Below are 22,195 nucleotides of genomic sequence, written 5' to 3'. Positions count from 1 at the left end.
GGATGTGTTTATTTGGACATCTTTCTAAACGCACAGACTAGCAGAGATCGACATAATCATACAATTAGAACATTAAACCACCAAATAACAGTAATTGTTAACATTTTTAGATCTTGTTTACAAATGATGATAAAAAAATAAAAAAAAAAGTTCCTGTAAAAGCAATTTGCAAAGGAGTCTGGAATTACCACTTTGTCTGCTGTTTTATTAATTTCAACTTCACATTTTTGCAGCTGTCAAGTAAATGTTTGCTATTTAGTTAAATTAATGTCAACGTCATTTATGAATCTTCATTAGCAGCAGCAGCAGCTCTATGTCTGCCTTCCGTTTGTATTATTCCTAAATCACCAAAACTCCCATCTGTCACCTGCTCTGGTTGGACAACACATACAAAACAAGAGCGATTGTGAATTGATTCATTTCTTCAAACTCCAGGCACACAAACGGCACACAAATCAATCTCTCTCTCTCTCTCTCTCTCTCTCTCTCTCTCTCTCTCTCAAACAACACACAAAAAAACCTGCTTCTGAAATTGCACCCTTCATGAGCTGCCTTAGGACACTTCAGCAGGGAGGGTGCTTGCCAAAACAGGGGCTTGAATTTGGGTCCTCCGGATGAAAGACTGTCTTCTTGGGCACAAGGCCACCCCGCGCCTCACTGGGATTGAACATAAGTGATCGTCACATCAGGGCTTGTTTATTGGTACATTTATGAATGTAGATGGAGCCATTTCATCGGAACCCATTGTGTGGCACTGTGGGTTGTGTTTATTGTTGTCATTTATTTCAATCTGGACTAATTGCTACCGCTGTGTTGCGCACAGCAAGGTCCCCGTTTTTTTTAACGTTGCAACGGTACGGCGGTAAAGTGGAAAGGCAGATTATTATTTAGCCGATTCAGTTTTGTTATTTAAAATAAACGGATTGACATATCCAACTTCAAGTTTTAGATTTTGGACAATTCTTTGAGTGACAATAGGTTGTTTTGAAGCACGCCATCTACACCGGACCCACGCGTACATTACCGACCAAAGAACAAATGTTCGTCAACAGTAAATGAAGTGCATAATATATATCTCTTACTTTCTCCTTCTGGGTTGAGTGTCCAAACTGGGACTCACGTTGGCAGACATGCATTATTCAAACAGCATCTGGCACCACCGCTGCACTAACTCTCCTGCTTTTGCCTTAAACAGCTTGCAATCACAGCTATTGCATCTGGCTCAAGCTTGGCCAGCAAATTTGCAAGTGGCTGAATGGAGAGTTTTGTGTGATTGCGTGACTCATTTTGTTTTGGGTTTATGTAATATTGATGCCTGACTTCAGCAGGCCGATCCCCATTTGGAAGGGGGTTTTCCTTCCTTGTTTATAAAAAGTTTTAGCTCTTTGTCAGTTGGTCAGGTATTCTTTGATTTGTTTGCCTCGCTGTGTGATGGCAAGAAATAAAGTAGACGGTGGAAAGGAGATAAGAGAATGGAGGGGCATATACTGTACAGGCCTTGTGGGTATGGAATATTAAATCTGATGTGAGTTTGTTATCAGATTGGCAAGAAATCATTGACAAATGTGTTTACTGGCTTTTTTTTCTGTGATTGCTGGGGAAAAGCAATAATCAGGACTATAATGAGCGAGGCCCGTAATCCCTGCGCTTGGTGACAGAAACCAGACCTGCTTAATTAAGGCACTGATTTCCCACGAGGCACTGGGGCCTTTTTTTTCCCCCTTGTTCTCCTTCCCGTCTTTATTGGCTTGACTTTGAGTGAAGGCGTTGCCATGATCTGACTAGGCTGAAATAGTGCTTTGAAAGCAGTTTTTTTTGTTGTTGTTGTTGTCGTCGTGATGATTCTCACTATTGTTTTGATGGCGATAATTCGTTCCTTGGCCTCTGTACAGGTCGGTTGACAAGATGCAGATGGTGTTTTCTACTAAAACTTTTTGGGAACTTGTAATCCTGCCGCCATCAAGCCCTCCATGCTACAGTGAAGTGAAACTAATGTGTGCTGTTTAAGAAACCCTGCTTCAGTCGCCCCCACACGTGCTTTAGCAGTGGTTAAATGCAGCCTTGTGAAAAGCAACTGAAAAGCACAGAGATGGAGGCTGAGGAAACTTTCAAAAGAATTTTGGAGAGGTTGTGTTTAGTTCAAACTAGAAAGCCCAGGGCCGGGGTCGGCGGCAGCAGGCATTTTATACAGGAGGACCACGGAGAGAGAAAAAGGTTGTATTTAATTGCAGCACCTTAAGCTGCTGCTCCTTCTCTAGCCTGGAGTACATAAATCTTCCTAGTTTTTGTGAAAATCTTCACCAAACAGGGGAAATCTTCACCAAGAGGAAAGGCTTTGCAGAGTAGAAGCTGAGCGATTTGAGGGTTAGTCTGCACCGACAGAGAAGTGAAGATTGGATATCACACGTATCACATATCACTCCCTCTGATGTGGTACTCCACCCCACTGGTTTGACACTTCTAGGGGTTACGCAGTGTTATTCAGTGTTTGGGCAACGAGAGCCAGAGAGGAGACCGAAACAGTAAATCTGCTGTCGAAGAAGAGGCATTGGAAAATGGAGAGGAGGCGGGCAGCTAAAGCAAATTTCAGCCGCAGTGTGGTTTTTGGCCGCAGAGGAGCAGGAGAAACTAAACACTCAGCATCTGCCTCTCCATCTCTCTGGCTCCCTGCACCACCTCCACTTTCATGTCTCACTCCCTTCACAGTTTTCATCTCTTCTCTCCCCTCCTCCATCTGCTCTGGACTTGGGGAAGGCAGAGGCCGCTGGCTGCAGGCAGCCCAGTGCAGCGGAGGTGTGAACCCTCTAATCGCCTGTCATTACCCACTGGCACTTCCCACAGTACTACTCAACTTAAGGGTGCTGTGTCTAGCATGTTAGCATCAATAAATCATTATCACGCTAAGTTTGACACGTGCAGTTCAATTTGACAAATGACAACACTGGTGAGAAGATTGACATCCCTTTGACTTCACTGTACTTACTTATTACTTTCCTGCAGGTCAGGCTTTTTCCTGCATAAAGGAATTCTTATACAAAAGAGGTATTAGCCAGAGCCAAAGGAAAATCACCAGCGCAAAAAAATGTCGGGAGGAGTAGCGGCTGCTATAGTGGCATTAGTACTGAATTGAGACAGATTTTTAACCAGTTAAAAACTTCTTAATGTTGTGTTAAATAGTGGTTTACTTTTGTTTTGGTACAGTGGACTTGGGCACGGTTCCACCAGCTCTGCACAGGTATGGTACGCAACTAATGAAACAAACTTGACTTTGGGCCCCGGTCCCTAAACACCCCCTAAATGCAATTATTTTTTATTATGTTTTGAATTGTCACCTGCTTCCTGAGTTTTGTCTTTTCCTTCACATAAATAAAGACGTTTCCACCATAAACTGGTGCATAAAAATGTGCAGGAAATGGAAAATTTCCTCAACAGGACCCTCAGACCCTCCGCTTAATATGTGTCCCCCCAAAGGCCCATTCTGAACCAGGAAAAACCCTGTTTGTGGGATATTTCTAGTAGTCTACTGGATTTCTTCACAGCACACAGGGAGATTGCTTTATGCCATGAAATATAGTTAACCGTATGTTTGCTTGTTGTGTTAAATTTCTAATTTTTTTCAAGTACACTAACAGTACCAGAGAGACAGAGCAGAGAAGGGAGGCAACATCTCTGCTCTGTCTGATGTAAGAATTAATCATTAAAAAATTCTACATACAGCATCCATAAGTACTTGACTTTCTTGCCAAGAGTGAGTTGATACCACTCTCATGTCTGATCGTTGGGTACAGAGCTGAAGCCAGGAGATAATTTGGTTAGCATAGTTTAGCGTAAAGACTGGACACAAGGCGTTACAGTCAGCCTGGCTCTGTCCAAATTTTTACAGTTAAAGCAGGTACGTCCCCAAAAAAACCACATGAGAATTATCGTTGTTGCATTTCTGTTTGTGTGCGGATTAAACAAATTAGATACTGCTTCCAGGCTTCCAGTGACAGAAGTACATTTCCAGGATAAAGCCTGACATCCGGTGCGATGTCCCTCAACTTCCGCTCTCCGTGTGTCGCAGTTCTCAAACTCAGTTCGCTTAGGGAAACAACAGGTTTAACAAGTTTCGAGCTAGCGAGCTACACGCTGAAAACTGCAAGTTTTGAAGACAAATTTGGATCGTGCAATAAGGCAGGCCTGCTTGGTTCTTTCTGGGAATGATTGTAAAGATTTACAAAGAATAGCAGTAAACAGCATTTCCTCTCTAACTGGGACTTCTTGGGACCGATTGGCGGGACGAAGTACACACGGAGATACACTGGTAAGAGCAAATTACGTTTAGCCACGTATCCAGCTAATTTAAATGGTTTGGCTCACGTTACTGTATTGTGTGAACAGTTAACTTCGTTTAATATTGTATGTGGCGTTTTCTTTTGCGGGAGGCAAATGTTCCTCCAAAACAAGTTCCTTCGCCAGACTATTTAGCAGAGCCACCGTCGCTGCGTCCAGAGCTTAGCCCCGCCCAAGGCGACTGTGCAACCCAGAGCGTTTTTTTTTTTCTCCTATCCCAGAATGTATGTGTGGAGGAGCCAGACCTTACTCCACAGCACTGTGGAGATAGGTCTGCCAATGCGAGACAAGGCTAATTGCTTCCTGCCTTTACATAACAAATCAAAACAACCTTTTCCCCATGTACTGTAATGCACGTGTCTATCGTTATGCTGAAGAAGGAATGCCCTTTCTTGAAAGTGATACCAATTTATGTAAAACAACAGATTAGAGAACACTGTTTGTGGTTCATCCACAGTTCCATGCTCTGGCTGTCCTTACCCCAGAGTCGTCATGTGTTCTGCACGGCCCCGGAAAGTGTATCTCTGATAGAAACAATATCACAGCAGCTCAGGCACAAAGGTGAAAAAAAAGAACATACTAAGACACTGTAAAGCATGCACACATATACAGTACAGGCCAAAAGTTTGGACACACCTTCACATTCAATGCGTTTCCTTTTTATTTTCATGACTATTTACATTGTAGATTCTCACTGAAGGCATCAAAACTATGAATGAACACATATGGAATTATGTACTTAACCAAAAAGTGTGAAATAACTGAAAACATGTCTTATATTTTAGATTCTTCAAAGTAGCCACCCTTTGCTTTTTTTATTAATAAGGGAAACAATTCCACTAATTAACCCTGACAAGGCACACCTGTGAAGTGAAAACCATTTCAGGTGACTACCTCATGAAGCTCATTGAGAGAACACCAAGGGTTTGCAGAGTTATCAAAAAAAGCAAAGGGTGGCTACTTTGAGTAATCTAAAATATAAGACATGTTTTCAGTTATTTCACACTTTTTTGTTAAGTACATAATTCCATATGTGTTCATTCATAGTTTTGATGCCTTCAGTGTATGGAGTTATATTCCTATCTTTAATCAAGAGCGCATTCTTTCAATTTGAGAGCATTTCTCACTGATATTATGTTCAGATTTTGTAATAAATTCCCTCAAAACCTTGCTCTCACACTCAAATAGTCACTGCTCGCGCTTGGATTTGCTCTGCTTGTGCTCAAAGTTTGTGCTCGCGCTTGGATTTGCTCTGCTTGCACTCAAACTTTCTGCTTGGACTCAGATATGTTGTTGTTTGGACAGATTTCCTGCTCTCAGCTTTGAACCTTCTCCTCGCACTCAGGCTGATTCTGCTCACTTGCAAAGTTTCTGCTCTCGGATTTCTCCTGCGCGCTTGGATTTTTTGTGTGTTATAACCCTATCAAAAGTCAACAACCAATAGAATGCCAGCTGTAGTGTTGACCAATGAAATGATCCCAACCCCGTTGAGGGTGCGTTCACTTTACTTTAGAACGTCTGTTGAGGGCGGCTGCACTGTAACCTGACTGTAACCAAGTTTATATATCCCCGCCGCTTATAGCTTTATTATAAGTATATGTCAACAATGTGCACAGAATGGTCGACGCACTTTCACCTGCACCCGTCAGGAAACGGAGAAAGTTTTGAAGTGGGACGTATGAAGTTATGTCCACAACTACGAGGGTGAGTAACATAACTTAAGCACCTAGCTAGCTAGCTAGCATATGGCGCTAGTACATAGCCTAGCTTGATGTCCAGAAACAAATATATGTTCTTTATTGTATAGCTAGCTAGATTGAACGACATAAGACGGACAGTGTGTGTATATGTGATGACCCTACTTTGGTTATTTTTTTCCTCGTTTGGTTAACCATGTTCCTGGGATTTGGCTAATTTCATGTTAGAGCCAGTAGTAAAACATAAACTGTAATATAACTGAAAGAACACAAGAAACTGGATTGTTTGTGTCAGTTTTTGCATCACTGTTGTTTGTTGTTCATCAGAATTTAGTCTTCATTCCTTCATATAACATTAGTTTGAAAATAGATTCATAGCAATCTGTATAAAACGTAATGTTAAGTTCAATTTTATCACTATAATAAAAACAGATCTAGAAATGATATGGTTTCTTATTTGCTCCTTAAATAGCAGTTATTTGTTTAATTGATACAAAGCAAACTGAACTGAAAAAACAAGTATTTTGTTTTACTTTCTTTTCATCCAGGTGGGGCTGAGGGGTTTGACCCCTGTTGATCTGTGTGTCATATCACCAACCCATGATAGCTAGAATTCACCCTGCTACTCCAGATCTACCTGCTGTATGTCTGGCTACAGACTACAACCATCTGCTCCAGATCTACCTGCTGTACGGCTTGCTACAGACTACAACCATCTGCTCCAGATCTACCTACTGTATGACTGGCTACAGACTACAACCATCTGCAAGTTTTGTTTGTAGTGAACATCATCAACAGCTGCACTTAAAGTCTCTTGGGTTCATATGGGACTTGGTTGTTCTCCATACTGCATCAAACACTGTATTATTTTTTTGTGTTATATTAGTACAGATAACAGTAAGTATCATTACTTAATCACAGTATATATTATTCTGGTGTACACTGTTGACTTGACTCCATGCTGTTGACTATACTTTAGCTTGCCACCTCAAAACTTTACCTTAATTGCTCTTGTATAGTTAATTTATCTTCTACTAGTTGTACATACCTCCTATTTAATTGAATTATTCTTAATTTGTGTTGCCATACCTGAATCATCCCTCTTGTGAACACTAGGCCTATTTTATCTTTATTCATAACCCTGCTCACAAACTCACCTGAACCTGGGTCATCTGTTTGCCAATATCAATGTTCCTGCTACAGTAAATCCTATAGGCACATTGTACTGCTTCACCGTAGTATGAACCATACACTTTTAAGGTTTTGTGTCAAATATTGTGCAATTTGTTATGAATTACTCATTGTTTTGACAAGGTAAATTAAAGCTATTTACCAAGTGTCAGCTCTGGTAAATTTAATTGTACTGTTTTTTTTTTATAAATGTTATGGAACATGAAAAAACAATTTGCCTTGATCAGGGTTTTAATTTGTTGCAAATGTGAACATGGTTTTAATAATCTGTATCTTATTGCTCTGAAAAACTACAATGATTTAAGAAATAGCAGTGATACTTATCAACATTTATTGAATTGATTGAATATATGGACAGACATTACAGGCACCTATTCATGTCAACAGAGAAAACAATAATTTGTTCTCTCTTTTATCACTTTGATTATACGCTGATGGTGCAGAAAAGGGTGAAGTCCTTGTAGATCTCTGGCACTTTGAGGACAGACCGATCCAGGAACTCTCCACTGTTGTCTTTGTATAGTATGCTCCTATTAAAGACAGATTCATAGACATCAACACGTATTATATTAGGTGTACATAGCTTGCTTTAACATCATTACTATCTTACCTTACCTTCTCTGATTTGGTTTTGTGGACATCAGTAATTTTCTCTCCCAGGCCTGGTTGTGCACCCTGTGAATTTAAGCAAGAAACATAAGTGTATGTAACATGATTTTACTATTATATTATTATTATTATTTTTACAATTGCATTATTATCAGACTTGCCAACCTTCTTGGTTTGTGCTACTGCTGCCTGTCCTCTGCACACAGGTGAGTAATGTGCTGACTGGCACAGGTCCATGCACATAGTGCAGCTGTGATGCAGCTCAACAGGGACTTCAGTACTTCCGGCACACCTGGAAGAAGAGAAACAAACCAACAAAATACTTGTTCTTTCTGCTCAGTTTGCTTTGTATTAATTAAAAAATTACATTTAAGTTGCAAATAAAGCATATCATCTCTAGATCTGTTTTATTAGTGGTGAAATTGTACTTAACAGACTGGGTCCGTGTACTTTTCGTTCATTTGATTTTCATTTCATAAACAGGTATTAAAAACAAATGGTTATTTGATTTTCGTTTTAAATCATGGGGATCAGACCTCCGGTGCTGGGTCTAATATTCTAATATTAGCTGCTGCAGCTAGCTAGCAGCTAGCTACCAGCCCTGTGAGCTTGGTCCCCGCGGTTCGCTCCCCAGTGCTGACTGACTCTGGTCCGTCTGCAGAGCTGCGTTACCCGCTCTAGCTGACCTGGGAATCTACCGCGCTCGTGATTTATTCATATTTTATTTACTTTGCAGTGATATGCTATGCACTGATGTCAGGCAGGCTTGCTGCTGCTTTTAGTCTGAGCCTGTGAGATAACTAAACTTCCTTTGAATATAACGTGCATATAAATAGACGGAATAAATAAAAGTCCCCGGAAATAAATATAAGTAAAACATATGTATTTAGGCTATTGAACTATAATGACTAATGCCTATATATGTATTGCCTCATTTATGTATTTCATGTTCCATTTCATAGCCATATTTATTATGTAAAGGGGGCAAAAATGGACGATCAGTCGCTCAGGACGTTATAGACTACAGTTTCCCTCAACAGCAGCTGGGACATTGTTTCTGGACATCAAGCTAGGCCATATGCTAGCTAGCTAGCTAGCTAGGTGCTTAAGTTATGTTACTCACCCTCGTAGTTGTGGACATAACTTCATACGTCCCACTTCAAAGCTTTCTCCCGTTTCCTGACGGGTGCAGGTGAAAGTGCGTCGACCATTCTGTGCACATTGTTGACATATACTTATAATAAAGCTATAAACGGTCCGGGGATATATAAACTTGGTTACAGTCAGGTTACAGTGCAGCCGCCCCCAACATGTTTTCTAAAGTAAAGTGAACGCACCCTCAACGGGGTTGGGATCATTTCATTGGTCAACACTACAGCTGGCATTCTATTGGTTGTTGACTTTTGATAGGGTTATAACACACAAAAATCCAAGCGGCAGGGAGAAATCCGAGAGCAGAAACTTTGCAAGTGAGCAGAATCAGCCTGAGTGCGAGGAGAAGGTTCAAAGCTGAGAGCAGGAAATCTGTCCAAACAACAACATATCTGAGTCCAAGCAGAAAGTTTGAGTGCAAGCAGAGCAAATCCAGCGGCGAAGCACAAACTTTGAGCACAAGCAGAGAAAATCCAAGCGGCACACAACTTTGAGCACAAGCAGAGAAAATCCAAGCGCGAGCAGTGACTATTTGAGTGTGAGAGCAAGGTTTTGAGGGAAATTATTACAAAATCTGAACGTAATATCAGTGAGAAATGCTCTCAAATTGAAAGAATGCGCTCTTGATTAAAGATAGGAATATAACTCCATATCAGTGAGAATCTACAATGTAAATAGTCATGAAAATAAAGAAACACATTGAATGAGAAGGTGTGTCCAAACTTTTGGCCTGTACTGTACTTCTGAGTCTGTGTGTGTGTGTGTGTGTGTGTGTGTGTGTGTGTGTGTGTGTGTGTTGTGCGTGTGTGTGTGCGTGTGCGTGGGTGCGTGTAAATGAGCATGCCGTCCGCCGCGCCCTGTCACACCCTCTGTGTGTTTTCTGTCAACACACCACCGTGAGACCATTCATATAACGCCCCCGCTGCACCGGCAGCAGGACAGTCCCTGTAAACACTGCACAGTGATTTGTGTCTGTGTGCACAGCAGGTGTTTGATTGTATCCCTATCACTCCACACACACACACACACACACACACACACACACTCCTACTTCGTTCAGAGTGACTTTTTGCAGCTTCCACAGCGGCTGATGCCAAAGTTTGGGTTAGATGGATGAATTATTGAATATCGACATAGACGAATGTAAATGTTGCTTAATGTCTCCAGTATGTCTAGTTTTCAGTATTTTAATTCTTAACACACGTGTCCTCAAAAGTGCAGAAAATCAAATGTTGCGGTGTCAAATAGAAACAATCTATGACTGCAATCTGTCACAATCTGTTGAAATGACAGAAATACTCTCCACAGCAGCTCTGTTAGCTTGCTGTATATCATGAGGACTAATTACAGGTCCTGTAGCTCACTCTGGGTGAACACCACAGTGTAAAATCTAGGTGACAGGTTCATTTATGTTGTCAAGCTCCAGAGAAATATCACACAAATGTGCAATATGTTGTTCCACTGTGCAGCTGCTGCTCATATGTCTCCATGATGCTAACATAACATGCCTGTTGATTATTACGTGATTGTTTTTTATTGACTTCCATAAGTCCCATGCCAGATTAGGGCCACACAACCAAACTGTGGCACAGATTCAGACCAAATTGGACTTAAATGGTGTCAAAAGTTGCTCTTTCTCTAAGATATTGTTACTTTATTACGTTAGTGTAATGCTGGATTAGCAACCTAACTAGGTCTACTAGAAAAAGGTTACATGCTTTGATGTTCATAAAACATATGTTTTTCATACTGCCCATTGCTGCAGCGCCTCTGCCTGAAACACTCTGGGCCTAATTTACTAACACTAGCGCAGTTTGCGCTGCGTCTGTTTATGCGAGTTCGGTAATAGCGCACGCTATGCTTCCACATTTTGCGTAGTATTTATCAACCCTGACACCCATCAGGCAATCAGCGTCTTTCTCCGCCCACTATACCGTAAATTGCGCTGTAGCAAAGCGTTACTTGTGCTATGATAGGGCTGAGTGCAGACTGCGATATTCCCACTGCTGATGCTAGGACTGTTTGAAATGATCCTGATGCCAATATTTGTAATGTAGCGGGGAGTTTAACAACTGCTGGAATGGAATGTGAACGCTGAGTGGGAGATTCAATTTCATCTTTGATTTCTTCCAGTAACTCTAATATTACATGGCTGCTTGATCTGTAACGCTAAATGATGTTGTGTTCACTGACAAAGTGTGATTCTTGTGTTAAAAATATTTTCAGCCTCGCCTATGTCTTCGTGTTGCTCAAATTACTGTTGCCATTTCACCAGCGGCATAAAGGTCTACGAGGAAACTCGACTGCGGCTGGTTTAGACCTGCTTTTTTTTATATATATATTCAACTTATTATGTCTGATATGTTGTCTGTATGTTTATTTCTTGTATGTCTGGTGAGCCAAAGGAAAATTTCCACCCCGGTGGACAATAAAGATTTATTCTATTCTATTCTATTATTCTAAGAGGCGGAGAATTTCCCCCGCAGAATAGAGGCGCGCTCTTACTGACAGTCTTTGTAAATACCACGGAATATATAATTAGGGGCACTTTGCGCTTATCCTCCCACCTTTTGGGTGGAACTCCCACTTTCCCCACGACCCTCCCACGAACGCATATTGAAAGCGCAACTTGTCTCTTCTCGCTCATGTGGCAGACAATCTGCCATTTTACCCAAGTGCGCCCTGTTTGTAAATAGCCCGCATCGGTTACGTCCGTCTTTGCGACCAATTGATAAATCAAGACCTCTGTCTGAGCTTTTCACCTTCCTAAAAAAGCCCTGTCTGCTCTGATTGGTCAGCTTGCCCCACTCTGTTGTGATTGGTCAACCAAATTTAAACAAGCCACTGGTCGGGCTCAAGGGGGTAAGCTTCGCTTCAGAACTCAAACCTCCTATGGCGCCATTTTGATGCTACAAAGCGATCACCTAACGTTAGCATTCCACCGACTAGCATTCATTTTGACGTCACTTTGACAGCGAATAACTTTACATCTGAAGCGTTTAAAGACTCCATTTGTCCGTTGTTTATTTCTAAAGAGACACGACAATGTATAAAAGGCTCCATTACCTTGTACCTCACGTTATGGCTCCGTAGCAGACGTCTCTGTAAAAATAGGCTAACGATTGTGTCACATAGTAGAGGAATTACCGTACAGTACAGGAGAAGCTCGCAGGCAGTTTCTACTTACATGAGCCGTTTAAGTTTAATTACTAATGTTAACTAGTATTTTAGTTAGCAATAATTAGCCTGTGCCCATGTTATCTCCTTACATATACCTACGCTCTCCGTCTCTGCAAGATTGGGAATGATTGAGATTTCTCTTGGCACAGCTACCAGAAGACTTACAACTTTCAGACACGTTGCTCACGTCACATTTACGTTGTCTCTCTCAGTTGGAGACTGCGCAGTAAAGCAAGTGATCACCGGAAAAGTGCTTCTTCCTTCACTGGTCTCCGTCCAGAGCAATGGGATCTGTTGGTCCATTCTTATATACTGTCTATGGTCAGGCTGTGCCTGTGGGCAGCACAAATGAAAAACTGGGCTGGCATTCTTGGGGATTTTTTTTTGGGGGGGGGGGGCATTTCTGCCTTTATTGGATAGGAAAGCTGATATATGAAAGGGGAGAGAGAGAGACATCCGTCACAGGTCGGACTCGAACACTGGACCTTCTGTGTCGGGGAATAAACCTCTGCATATGTGCACCTGCTCTACCAACTGAGCTAACCGACCAACTTGAGGCATTTCAAACGGGAATGTGGGCGAGGCGTTTCAGGCAGTTGAGAAAAAGCGCTGTCTTGGGGAGAGAAAGCTCCATTTGGAGTGAAATGTTTTTTTTTTTGTACTTTACTCTATTACATAAACAAAAATAAACTATACAACACACTAAAAGACAGGAAAAATCCCCAAAAAGCAGAGTAGGGGCTCTAATACCGTCAGTTTTATTGCTAATTCCTAAATGACCATGTTTAAACAATTACCACACAGCAAAACCATGGATGGGTATCAGTCTAGCATTTAAAAGTAGCACACATTGCACGGAGAGGGGAAGGAACAAAAGGGTTAATAAAAGGCTCAGCCGCTCATTTTTTTCCTTGGGGACACCTAGCAGGTTAATCGGCCATGTTGTTAAGTGCATGGCAGTGTTTTTGCATGCGTACATGGTGGTGTAGTAATCATGTGAGGCTACATTTGCAGTTTCTCTGTGCCTACATGCATGTCAGGTGAGAGTGCAGTGCGTGTTTGCCAGATCCCACTTGTCCATTAGACTCCAGTGCTTCCTCTTCTGACTTCTGGGAGAAAAGCACTGCACTTTTCCAGGCGGCAGCACTGCAGACATCTCACCGAGCAATCTGAGGAAAGCCCTGCCTGTGGGATATGAAGAGAAAGAAAGAGAGATGGATTGTTCTGGCGTCTGTAGTGTGCTAACAGGATCTTAGATAGTAGACTCCCCCCTTGGCGAGCAGGATTCACATCCAGAACTACGTGCACACCGGCCAGAGAAAGGGGATTTAGCCGTGCATTTGCAGCAGCAATAGTAATACATTTGAATTCCTCTAGAGATGCTCGGATTAATAGTTTTATATACATGGTGTGTGCAGTGTGAGGGTGTATAAATATCTGGGTTTGCGTGGGTGTATGACAATATGACAATTTGTGCTTTTGAATGCGTGTGTGTGTGTGTGTGTGTGTGTGTGTGTGTGTGTGTGTGTGTGTGTGTGTGTCATTGCTGTGACTGACACAAGCCACGCTTTAAATGTAACGGTGCTGGAAGTACATCAGTGGGATGTCAGGGAAACAAGCTGCTTTTTGACTCGACACACGAGCAGCTATCCATAATGAATGCTGCAGTTCCCCTTATCTTATTAGCTGAACTCCCGCTTTCCAAATACTCTGCTTTAAATAACATGCGTAAAAATTGCAGTTTTGCTCGGATGAAGAGGGAAAGCGTCTTCCCATGAGATGGCAGACACATAATAAAGTATGTCATCCCTATTTCAGGGCTAGCTGCGCCGCTGTCGACTGCTGTTGACTCGCCTGCTGCTTGCAGGGAATGCTTTCTGAGGCCTAGCAGAGCGTTGTGGTGGAATTTCCAACTTATTAACTTATGCTACGTAAAATGAAACAATGGCACCCCAGGTCTCATTCAGGCCAGTGTCCAACATAACCTCATAACCTTTCCAGCCAGAGGAATACTTCAACTCTGTGTCTCCATGGAAGACGGGAGACATAACAGCTGTATGATAAGGCAGTGCTGCCTTATCCTGCCGAGGCCACTGAGAAGGTAAACACATACAGTACAGTCTGTGTGGATATATGTAGTGGAAATTCTAATACATAGGATGAGATCTGAAATAAAGCTTCAGTCAACGAAGTCTTTTAAGTCTTAAAGGAACACGCCGACTTATTGGGAATTTAGCTTATTCACCTTAACCCCCAGAGTAAGACAAGTCGATACATACCCTTCTCATCTCTGTGCGTGCTGTAAAGCTGTCTGACGGCTCCAGCATTAGCTTAGCCCAGCACAGATCCTGCAGGTAACTGGTTCCAACTAGCCTACTGCTCCCAATTGTGACAAAAGTGACAAAATAACACCAACATGTTCCTATTTACATGTTGTGATTTGTAGAGTCACAGCGTGTACAAAAAACAACGTAACATGAGACACAGCCGTCTTCTATCCGTAAACAAACCGGGAACTATATTCTCAGACAGGCTTGCTGCAAGCATATCACTCCGCCCAAGTACTATATTCTTCCGCCTGAGAATATAGTTCCCGGTTTGTTTACGGTTAGAAGATGGCTGTGCCTCATGTTACGTTGTTTTTTGTACACGCTTTGACTCTACAAATCACAACATGTAAATAGGAACATGTTGGCGTTATTTTGTCACTTATTCGGAGCAGTAGGATTACTGGAACCATTCACCTGCCTGTTCTGTGATGGGCTGATGCCGCTGGAGCCGTCAGACAGCTTTACAGCAGTCGACATGTTCCTTTAAAGTGGCCATATTATGCTCATTTTCAGGTATATAATTGTATTTTGAGGTTATATCAGAATAGGTTAACATGGTTTAATTTTAAAAAAACACCACATTTTTGTTGTACTGCACATTGCTGCAGCTCCTCTTTTCACCCTGTGTGTTCAGGTCTCTGTTTTAGCTACAGAGTGAGACATACTACTTCTGTATCTTTGTTGGGATTTGCACATGCGCAGTAGCTAGGTAAGGCTCACAATTGCTAGCTAGCTGTTTCTCTAACTTCAGTCAGTACAAGGCAAGATTAGCCAGGAGACTTCTTCTAAACGAGGGCACACTTTCAACTTTGCGTGGAATACCTGCAGAACAGGGACATTTAAGTAGTTCTTTTGTAGATTATGGTGAACTTTGTGTGTGTTGTAGCAGTGTTTTGCCATTGAGAACGAGGGGGCTAACCGCTAGCATGCTAGCACTAGCATAGTTTAGCCCCCTCGTTTCGGCTAGTGACGTAGAAAACTGCAGATTATGAACAGCTCACCCAGAGACTGAAGGCAGGTTACATTCAGAAACCCGTATCTCACTCAAAACAGCATGGATGTTTTGTTTTTTCCAAGTTTGTATGCGTGTGGAAGCACCAGAGACACAAAATAACACCCCAAATTAGGGCTGAACGATTAATTGCATTTGCAATAATAACGCGATATGTTAAAACAATCGCAAAGGCTGTGATTTGGTCACGTGACTCGTGAGAGCAAATCAGTCTGCACTCCGCAGAGAAAGCATCAACTTAGCACGCTAACGCTACGCCGTACCTTGAGCAGATTTCTGCCATTCAAACAACTCGGAGTTGTAGTTTAAAACTTTTACAGCCATTTTAATAAAATGAAGGGTTTTATTCGGGCTCGAGTCCATACATGCAGTTAATGGATACAGGCACGCAGAACTGAAGGCTCGGTTAGCAACGATTAGCTCTGATTAGCGGTTAGCTCCAGTTAGCTAGCTCCGTTATAAAGATATGGAGTGGAGGAGACTACGGCGGGGAGGTGTAACAATCAGACTCTGATAAATGACGTTCGGGGAGCTTTCACAGCAGCGTGGCCGCGGTGTTTCAACGGTTTTATTAGTCCAGTTAATCCCACGGAAAGACCAGCAGCATGCTACTACTAACGTTACGTTAGCTTCTCTGTCTCTGAGTGCAACGTTGACGCTGTCATGCACACGGCACGCAACTTGGGGCTGGAGGCAGGTCCTCTCTGTGCGCTATAAAAAAATATAAACCATTGAATATACTGTATATACTATATTTTTACTTATTTCACCAGTCCTTTCAGAAAAATGCAGTTTTTTGTGATTGTTGCAGGCAAAAATCCTTGATTATGCGGCACGTTTTCTTTAAAAATGCGATGGAATATGCGGGATATTATTGCAATTTTATGCAATGAAATTGCGGGAACTTGCAAAAATTGCGGGAACTTGCAAAAACTGCGGTTTGATGAAAAAGAGAAAAAAAAGGGATTCTCCCAACACCCTGCTTTTCGATGATGGTCACGTCGCGTAATTACGTCACTTCATAACGTTCCCATGGCAACAGGGGAAAATGGCTGCTCTTGTGTGAAGTAAACGCAACATTTTTCAACTTTCTGCTAAAATATGTGACTTTTTTGCAATGAAAATGCAGGGATTATGAAATCATGCAAGCCCCACATATTTTGTGCGGAAATCGGCAATTTATGCGCCGAAAGTGCAGCATATTTAAAAAAATGCGCCCCCCGCATAAATATGCGGACTGATTATGCATTGAATTATGCGATCACATAATCGCGTTTTCGAGGGGACTGTTTAACTGTCTACTAAAGTTCAAAGACAGTGTTTAAAAAGTGCAATCCACATGTTTACATTTGTTGATTACAGTGAATAATAATGAAATAATCTAAATACTACTAACTGTGGTAAAGCCACATATTTGTTTTTATATTTCTGCAATCTGCACTTTAGTTTGTGTGATTTGTTTCTGAATTTCATATGAATGTTTACACCAGGCTTGGTCAGTGCTCAATATACTACTGTGACTGAAGTAGTTAAATAAAAGATGTCATTCATATAAATTCATACATCACCTAATTTCATCATCACATACAGGCCTGGCCTCCAGGAATGTTTGTTTAATCTATCTAATCTTGTGTTGTTCATACTATACAATGAGTTATTGCTTGTCTTTGTTGAATAATACAGAAGACAAAGAGCTTAAAAAATAGTCGCATATTAAATCGCAATAATTTAAAAAAAATTCGCAATTAGATTATTTTCAAAAATCTTTCAGCCCCGTTTTTTTTCATAATATGGGCACTTTAATTCTTAGCGCAAAGAAGGTTCAGTTCATCAGGAGAGTCTGAGAGAATGAACAAAGAGTTTTGGGAGAGCAGCATCCTTCTCTAGTTTCTACAAGGCTATATGAGGGGGAAGTGAGGGGGGGAGGTCTGGGTGATGAACCAGTTCTGACTATAAGGAAATAGCAACTTGTGGAATTCCAAGGTCAAGAAGCACGAACGCATCATCTACTTTGAAACATTTGTGCTGAAGGCAGAAACTGTGAGAGATTCAACCAATACAACTTAAAAAGAGCAATTTTCTGTCACAGATATTTGGGCACCCGCAATGTCTTTGTTTACATTGAAGGTTCAGCTAAACCTAACACCTCCAGCATTTAAATACACCATCGTAAAGACAGAAATTTCAGAGAGTTGGGACGGCAAAACACATCGTGGTTAACTGTACTGCCTGCCTAAATTCTTTCCTCAAATGAGTGTTCGCTAAATGCTCCTGTGTGATTCATAAAGGTCTCCCGAATCTTCTTCACGTTTGAGTTTTTTCCTTAACAAGCTCAATGACTCGTCTCGAGCAGTCTGTCGTTTGGGGAGCATGTTCTTTTTCAAAATTAAGCCCTATGTTCCCACAGTTCCCCCATTTCTAAGATTCTTTTCCAAAATTAGGCCCTATGTTCCCACATTTCCTTTTTTCATAAATTATTATCAGATTTTATCCCCCTTTCTCCCAATTTGGTAGCCAATTACACCCAACCTATTATCCAGTAGCAATGGACTACAGATGGAATGTAACTTTTAGCTAAATCTGGAAACTAACTCTAACCCTAACTCTACCTAACCCTAACCCTGGGAACACAGGGCTGTGGGAACATAGGGCCTAATTTTCAGTGAAAGAAAATTCTTATAAATGTGGGTACATAGGGCTGTGGGACCATTGGGCTGTGGGTACATTGGGCTGTGGGTACATTGGGCTGTGGGTACATTGGGCTGTGGGACCATAGGGCTGTGGGACCATAGGGCTGTGGGTACATTGGGCTGTGGGTACATTGGGCTGTGGGTACATTGGGCTGTGGGACCATAGGGCTGTGGGACCATAGGGCTGTGGGTACATTGGGCTGTGGGTACATTGGGCTGTGGGACCATAGGGCTGTGGGAATATAGAGCTGTGGGAACATAGGGTTGTGGGAACATAGGGCTGTGGGACCGTTGGGCTGTGGGACCATAGGGCTGTGGGTACATTGGGCTGTGGGAACATTGGGCTGTGGGAACATAGAGCTGTGGGAACATAGGGTTGTGGGAACATAGGGCTGTGGGACCGTTGGGCTGTGGGACCATAGGGCTGTGGGTACATAGGGCTGTGGGAACATTGGGCTGTGGGAACATAGAGCTGTGGGAACATAGGGTTGTGGGAACATAGGGCTGTGGGACCGTTGGGCTGTGGGACCATTGGGCTGACCCCGTCATTTGCACGAGTCCAATTGAATTCAACAAAGCTACTCCTCGAGGAGTTCCCACTGTGATGTGGCGAGGCGCCGAGACAACTGGGCACCTACTGACCACTTAACTGCCTGCCCTCGTCAATAACTCCTTTTAAAAAGATCAATTAGGGCGATCAGTGGCGAGAACGCTGCCGGGGGGGCTGAGGTGCCATATTGAGCTGTTTTTGTGAGATGATGTCACACGCAGCTCTCTTCCAGAGAGAGAGAGAGACAGAGAGAGCCTCACCCCTCCAGACATTTGACTTCATTAAAGGGGTGTTCTCCCTCAAACCCGAGCAATAAACTCAGCAATAAGCTGCTGCTTCTTCTTCATCTGCCTGGCGTGTGCCTGGAGAGGCGGAGGGAGAGAGTCCTCGCAGTGTCCAGCCAGCCGTCTCATTGAAAGTGTTCTGACTGAAACATCGAGCCATAAAAATCGATTTAGATAGCGACAGTTTCTTTCATTTATCGTTCGCTCACCTTTTTGCCCTTGTGAAATGCCCGTTCACACATTTTACAACCTGATTGATTACACGCTTCTGTTTTCCCTTGGTTGTGTTCTTTTATCCTCTCTGCTGTGGAGTGTTTTTTTTTTTTTTTTCCCGTCCTCAGTTCCACTTGTATGAGACGCCGTGATGAATGTGGTTGTCATGACTCCCGTGGCAGCCAATGAGCTCACTGGAACCTGTGTGTGTGTGTGTGTGTGTGTGTGTGGAGTCGGGCCGGTGACAGACGGGACCGGTCCACAGCAAGCTGACCTTTCACCCCCCCTAACCTTTTTTCTTTCCATGCTGATTATTAATCCCACTTACAGTGCACTTCCTGTGTCCCTCCATCGCAAATTAACCTTTCTCTTCTTCCCCACCCCCCACCCTCTTTCTCTCTTCCTTCTCTGTCTTTTTCCTGTCACACCCCTTCTTGTTCACCCCCCCTGTTCTTCTCCCTCTTGCAGCAAACTTGTTCACGTGAAAATTATTGACGACGAGGAGTATGAGAAAAACAAGAACTTCTTCCTGGAGCTGGCCGAGCCTCGCATGGTAGACATGAGCCTGCAGAAAGGTGCAGTACTGAATCTATTTCTTCCTCTCTTATCACTTTCTCTCGCTCTCACACGTTGTCAGTGTCTTTTCTCTCACTGTTAGTAGCCTCTGTCTCTCCCCGGGCCCCTTTTGTCTCTTCTTTGTCCACTTCCTTTACCTGAACTTTCACTCCGCTGTACGGGGCTGGGTGCCAAACCTCGATACTTTTTAGGCACCGGCCGAATTTCCTCCTTAGTATCGCGTTAGAATAATGCCTCGTCATTCAATACCAAATTTCCAATACCCAAGGAGTAAATCTCATCAGCGTCAGTGAGCCAATAAGCATGCAGCATGCTTCTACCAAGATCTAATAGAGCTTTTTCACAGCAGACATGTTGACATGTCATAGTAGGAAAAGCACAGGTGTATTCCAAACCCATTACTGATGGATGCATTCCACTTAGGAGAGGCACTGGTATTGTGCACGCTGACTCACTGAAATAGCTTACTGGGACACTTGATGGAATTGAGCCATCGTTATGGTTATCAATTTCAGCTGTGATTTTCCTACTATGATAAGTCAAAAAATGCCTGCTGTGAAAAAGGTCCATAACGCTGCTGATTGGCTGTCTAACGTTACACGTCGCAGAGACACGCAACGAAAACTCTACCTAACACCATAGACTGTTAATATTAATATGCAGTCTATGCCTAACACACAAAGACAGGGCTCACTAGTAGGAGCTGGAGAATAAATAAAAAGATTTGTGCCGTAATGTATAATGTATAATGGATTTTATAAAGTATCTGGGAAAAAAAAAAATAGCATTCAGGAACCTGTATCGAAGTCACGGTATTCAGTCCTTCCAGAAAAATGCTGATTTTTTTTTTGTGATTGTTGCGGGCAAAAATCCTTGATTATGCAGCACGTTTTCGGGATATGCGGGATATTTATGCAATTTTATGCGATGAAATTGCGGGAAATTGGAAAAATTGCGGGAACTTGCAAAAACTGCGGTTTTACTGAAAAAGGGAAAAAAAGTGATCCCCCACAAAACCCTGCTTTTCGATGATGGTCACGTCGCGTAATTACGTCATGGCTGCTCTTGTGTGAAGTAAACGCAACATTTTTCAACTTTCTGCTAAGATATATGTGACTTTTTATTGCAACGAAAATGCTGGGATTATGAAATCAATGCAAGCCCCGCATAAATATGCAGACTTTGGCTGATTATGCATTGAATTATGCAATCGCATAATCACGTTTTTCTGGAGGGACTGGGTATTGGTATTGGTACAGGTACCAATATCGAAATGTTTTGAACAGTACCCAGCCCTACTGCTGGATCTGCTCCACAGCACTGGTGCCTATCCACCGCCTGCCTCCCTCTCCGTTTCCACTCTCCATCTCAGAGCCATGCTTTCATATTACACCTGAAACGCAAACCGCAAACGCTATATATCCCGTCATAATGAATCTCCCGAGACGGCGTCATCATCTGCATAAAAAAGAGAACAGGGAGTCTGGGAGCTGCTATCATTTACCATCTCCGCGGAGAAAGTTATTATGTAAGGACACGTTTTACCTAAATGTAGACTCTTGTAGCTATTTTTAAGTATGTGCCTGCTTGGGTGAAAAATGCAAGCAAACTGCTGTCGGTGAAATTAGATTATTGATTTATTTTTTCGCTACGAGACTGTATAACTCGCAGGACTGTTTGAATTCAATAGTTTCTAAGAAAGTCTAACTTTCCAAACAAGCCGTCGATTGTTGTGACGGTATCTTGTGCGCAGCTCGTATCGAGGTCATGTATTCTTTAGCAGTGGCCATGTTACTCACTGCAAGATTGTATTCCTCTGCACACCAAGCTTGGCTTTAGGCTTTTTTTTTTATTTATTTTTCAGCAGCAGCAAAGGTGAATATAGAAATAAAAGTAGGAAGTGGAAGAATTCAAATCAGAGTAAGTTTTCATCAAGAGTTGTGTTTGTTTTCTTGTTTCCAGCTTGTCGTCGTTAATGTCTGCTGAAAGAAGCCAACGGGCATTTTCTTGAGATTCACACACACCGTTATCTAACGCGGTGTTATCTAACCATGCTCAAGGCCAGGGGACGGCACAGGCTCACGAGCTGGTGCGAAAGGGTGCAGAATCTCACACTTTGCCGTTGCCTCCAAACACTACAGCTCGTTATGTTTACATTATTGGGTCTGGCAACGCTGTCTGAGTGGCGCCGGCCCGGCCGGCTCCCTGTGTTCACCGAGTAAGCGTCGTGATGAGGAGCAGTTACGGCTTTATGAGTGACGGCTGCGTCACTGCGAACGCTCCTCGGCTGCCTTTATTATGAGTCTTCATTTCTATTTTTTTTTTCTTTTTTTTTTTATTCCCTTTCTGTGTTGGCACAGGTTTTACACACAAACACAC

The 22,195-nt window shown here is 42.5% G+C and overlaps 1 protein-coding gene across 3 annotated transcripts in view; it reads left to right on the top strand.

Annotated features, from left to right (window-relative positions):
• slc8a3 (solute carrier family 8 member 3) overlaps nucleotides 1-22,195 on the top strand; it is a 161,783-nt gene that overhangs the window by 91,198 nt on the left and 48,390 nt on the right. For 2 of the 3 annotated variants that reach the window (XM_039786476.1, XM_039786475.1), the window contains exon 3: nucleotides 19,709-19,815. The exons of the other annotated variant lie outside the window; for it this stretch is intronic. In XM_039786476.1, coding sequence (XP_039642410.1) covers nucleotides 19,709-19,815 — 107 coding nt within the window. The remainder of the gene's footprint in view (nucleotides 1-19,708; nucleotides 19,816-22,195) is intronic. 3 annotated transcript variants of the gene reach the window in all.

Source organism: Perca fluviatilis, chromosome 20 (genome assembly GCF_010015445.1).
Source record: "Perca fluviatilis chromosome 20, GENO_Pfluv_1.0, whole genome shotgun sequence".
In the NCBI taxonomy this organism is placed as follows: Eukaryota; Metazoa; Chordata; class Actinopteri; order Perciformes; family Percidae; genus Perca; species Perca fluviatilis.
Note: the sequence above shows the minus strand (reverse complement) of the source record. Positions and strands in the feature narration are given on the sequence as shown.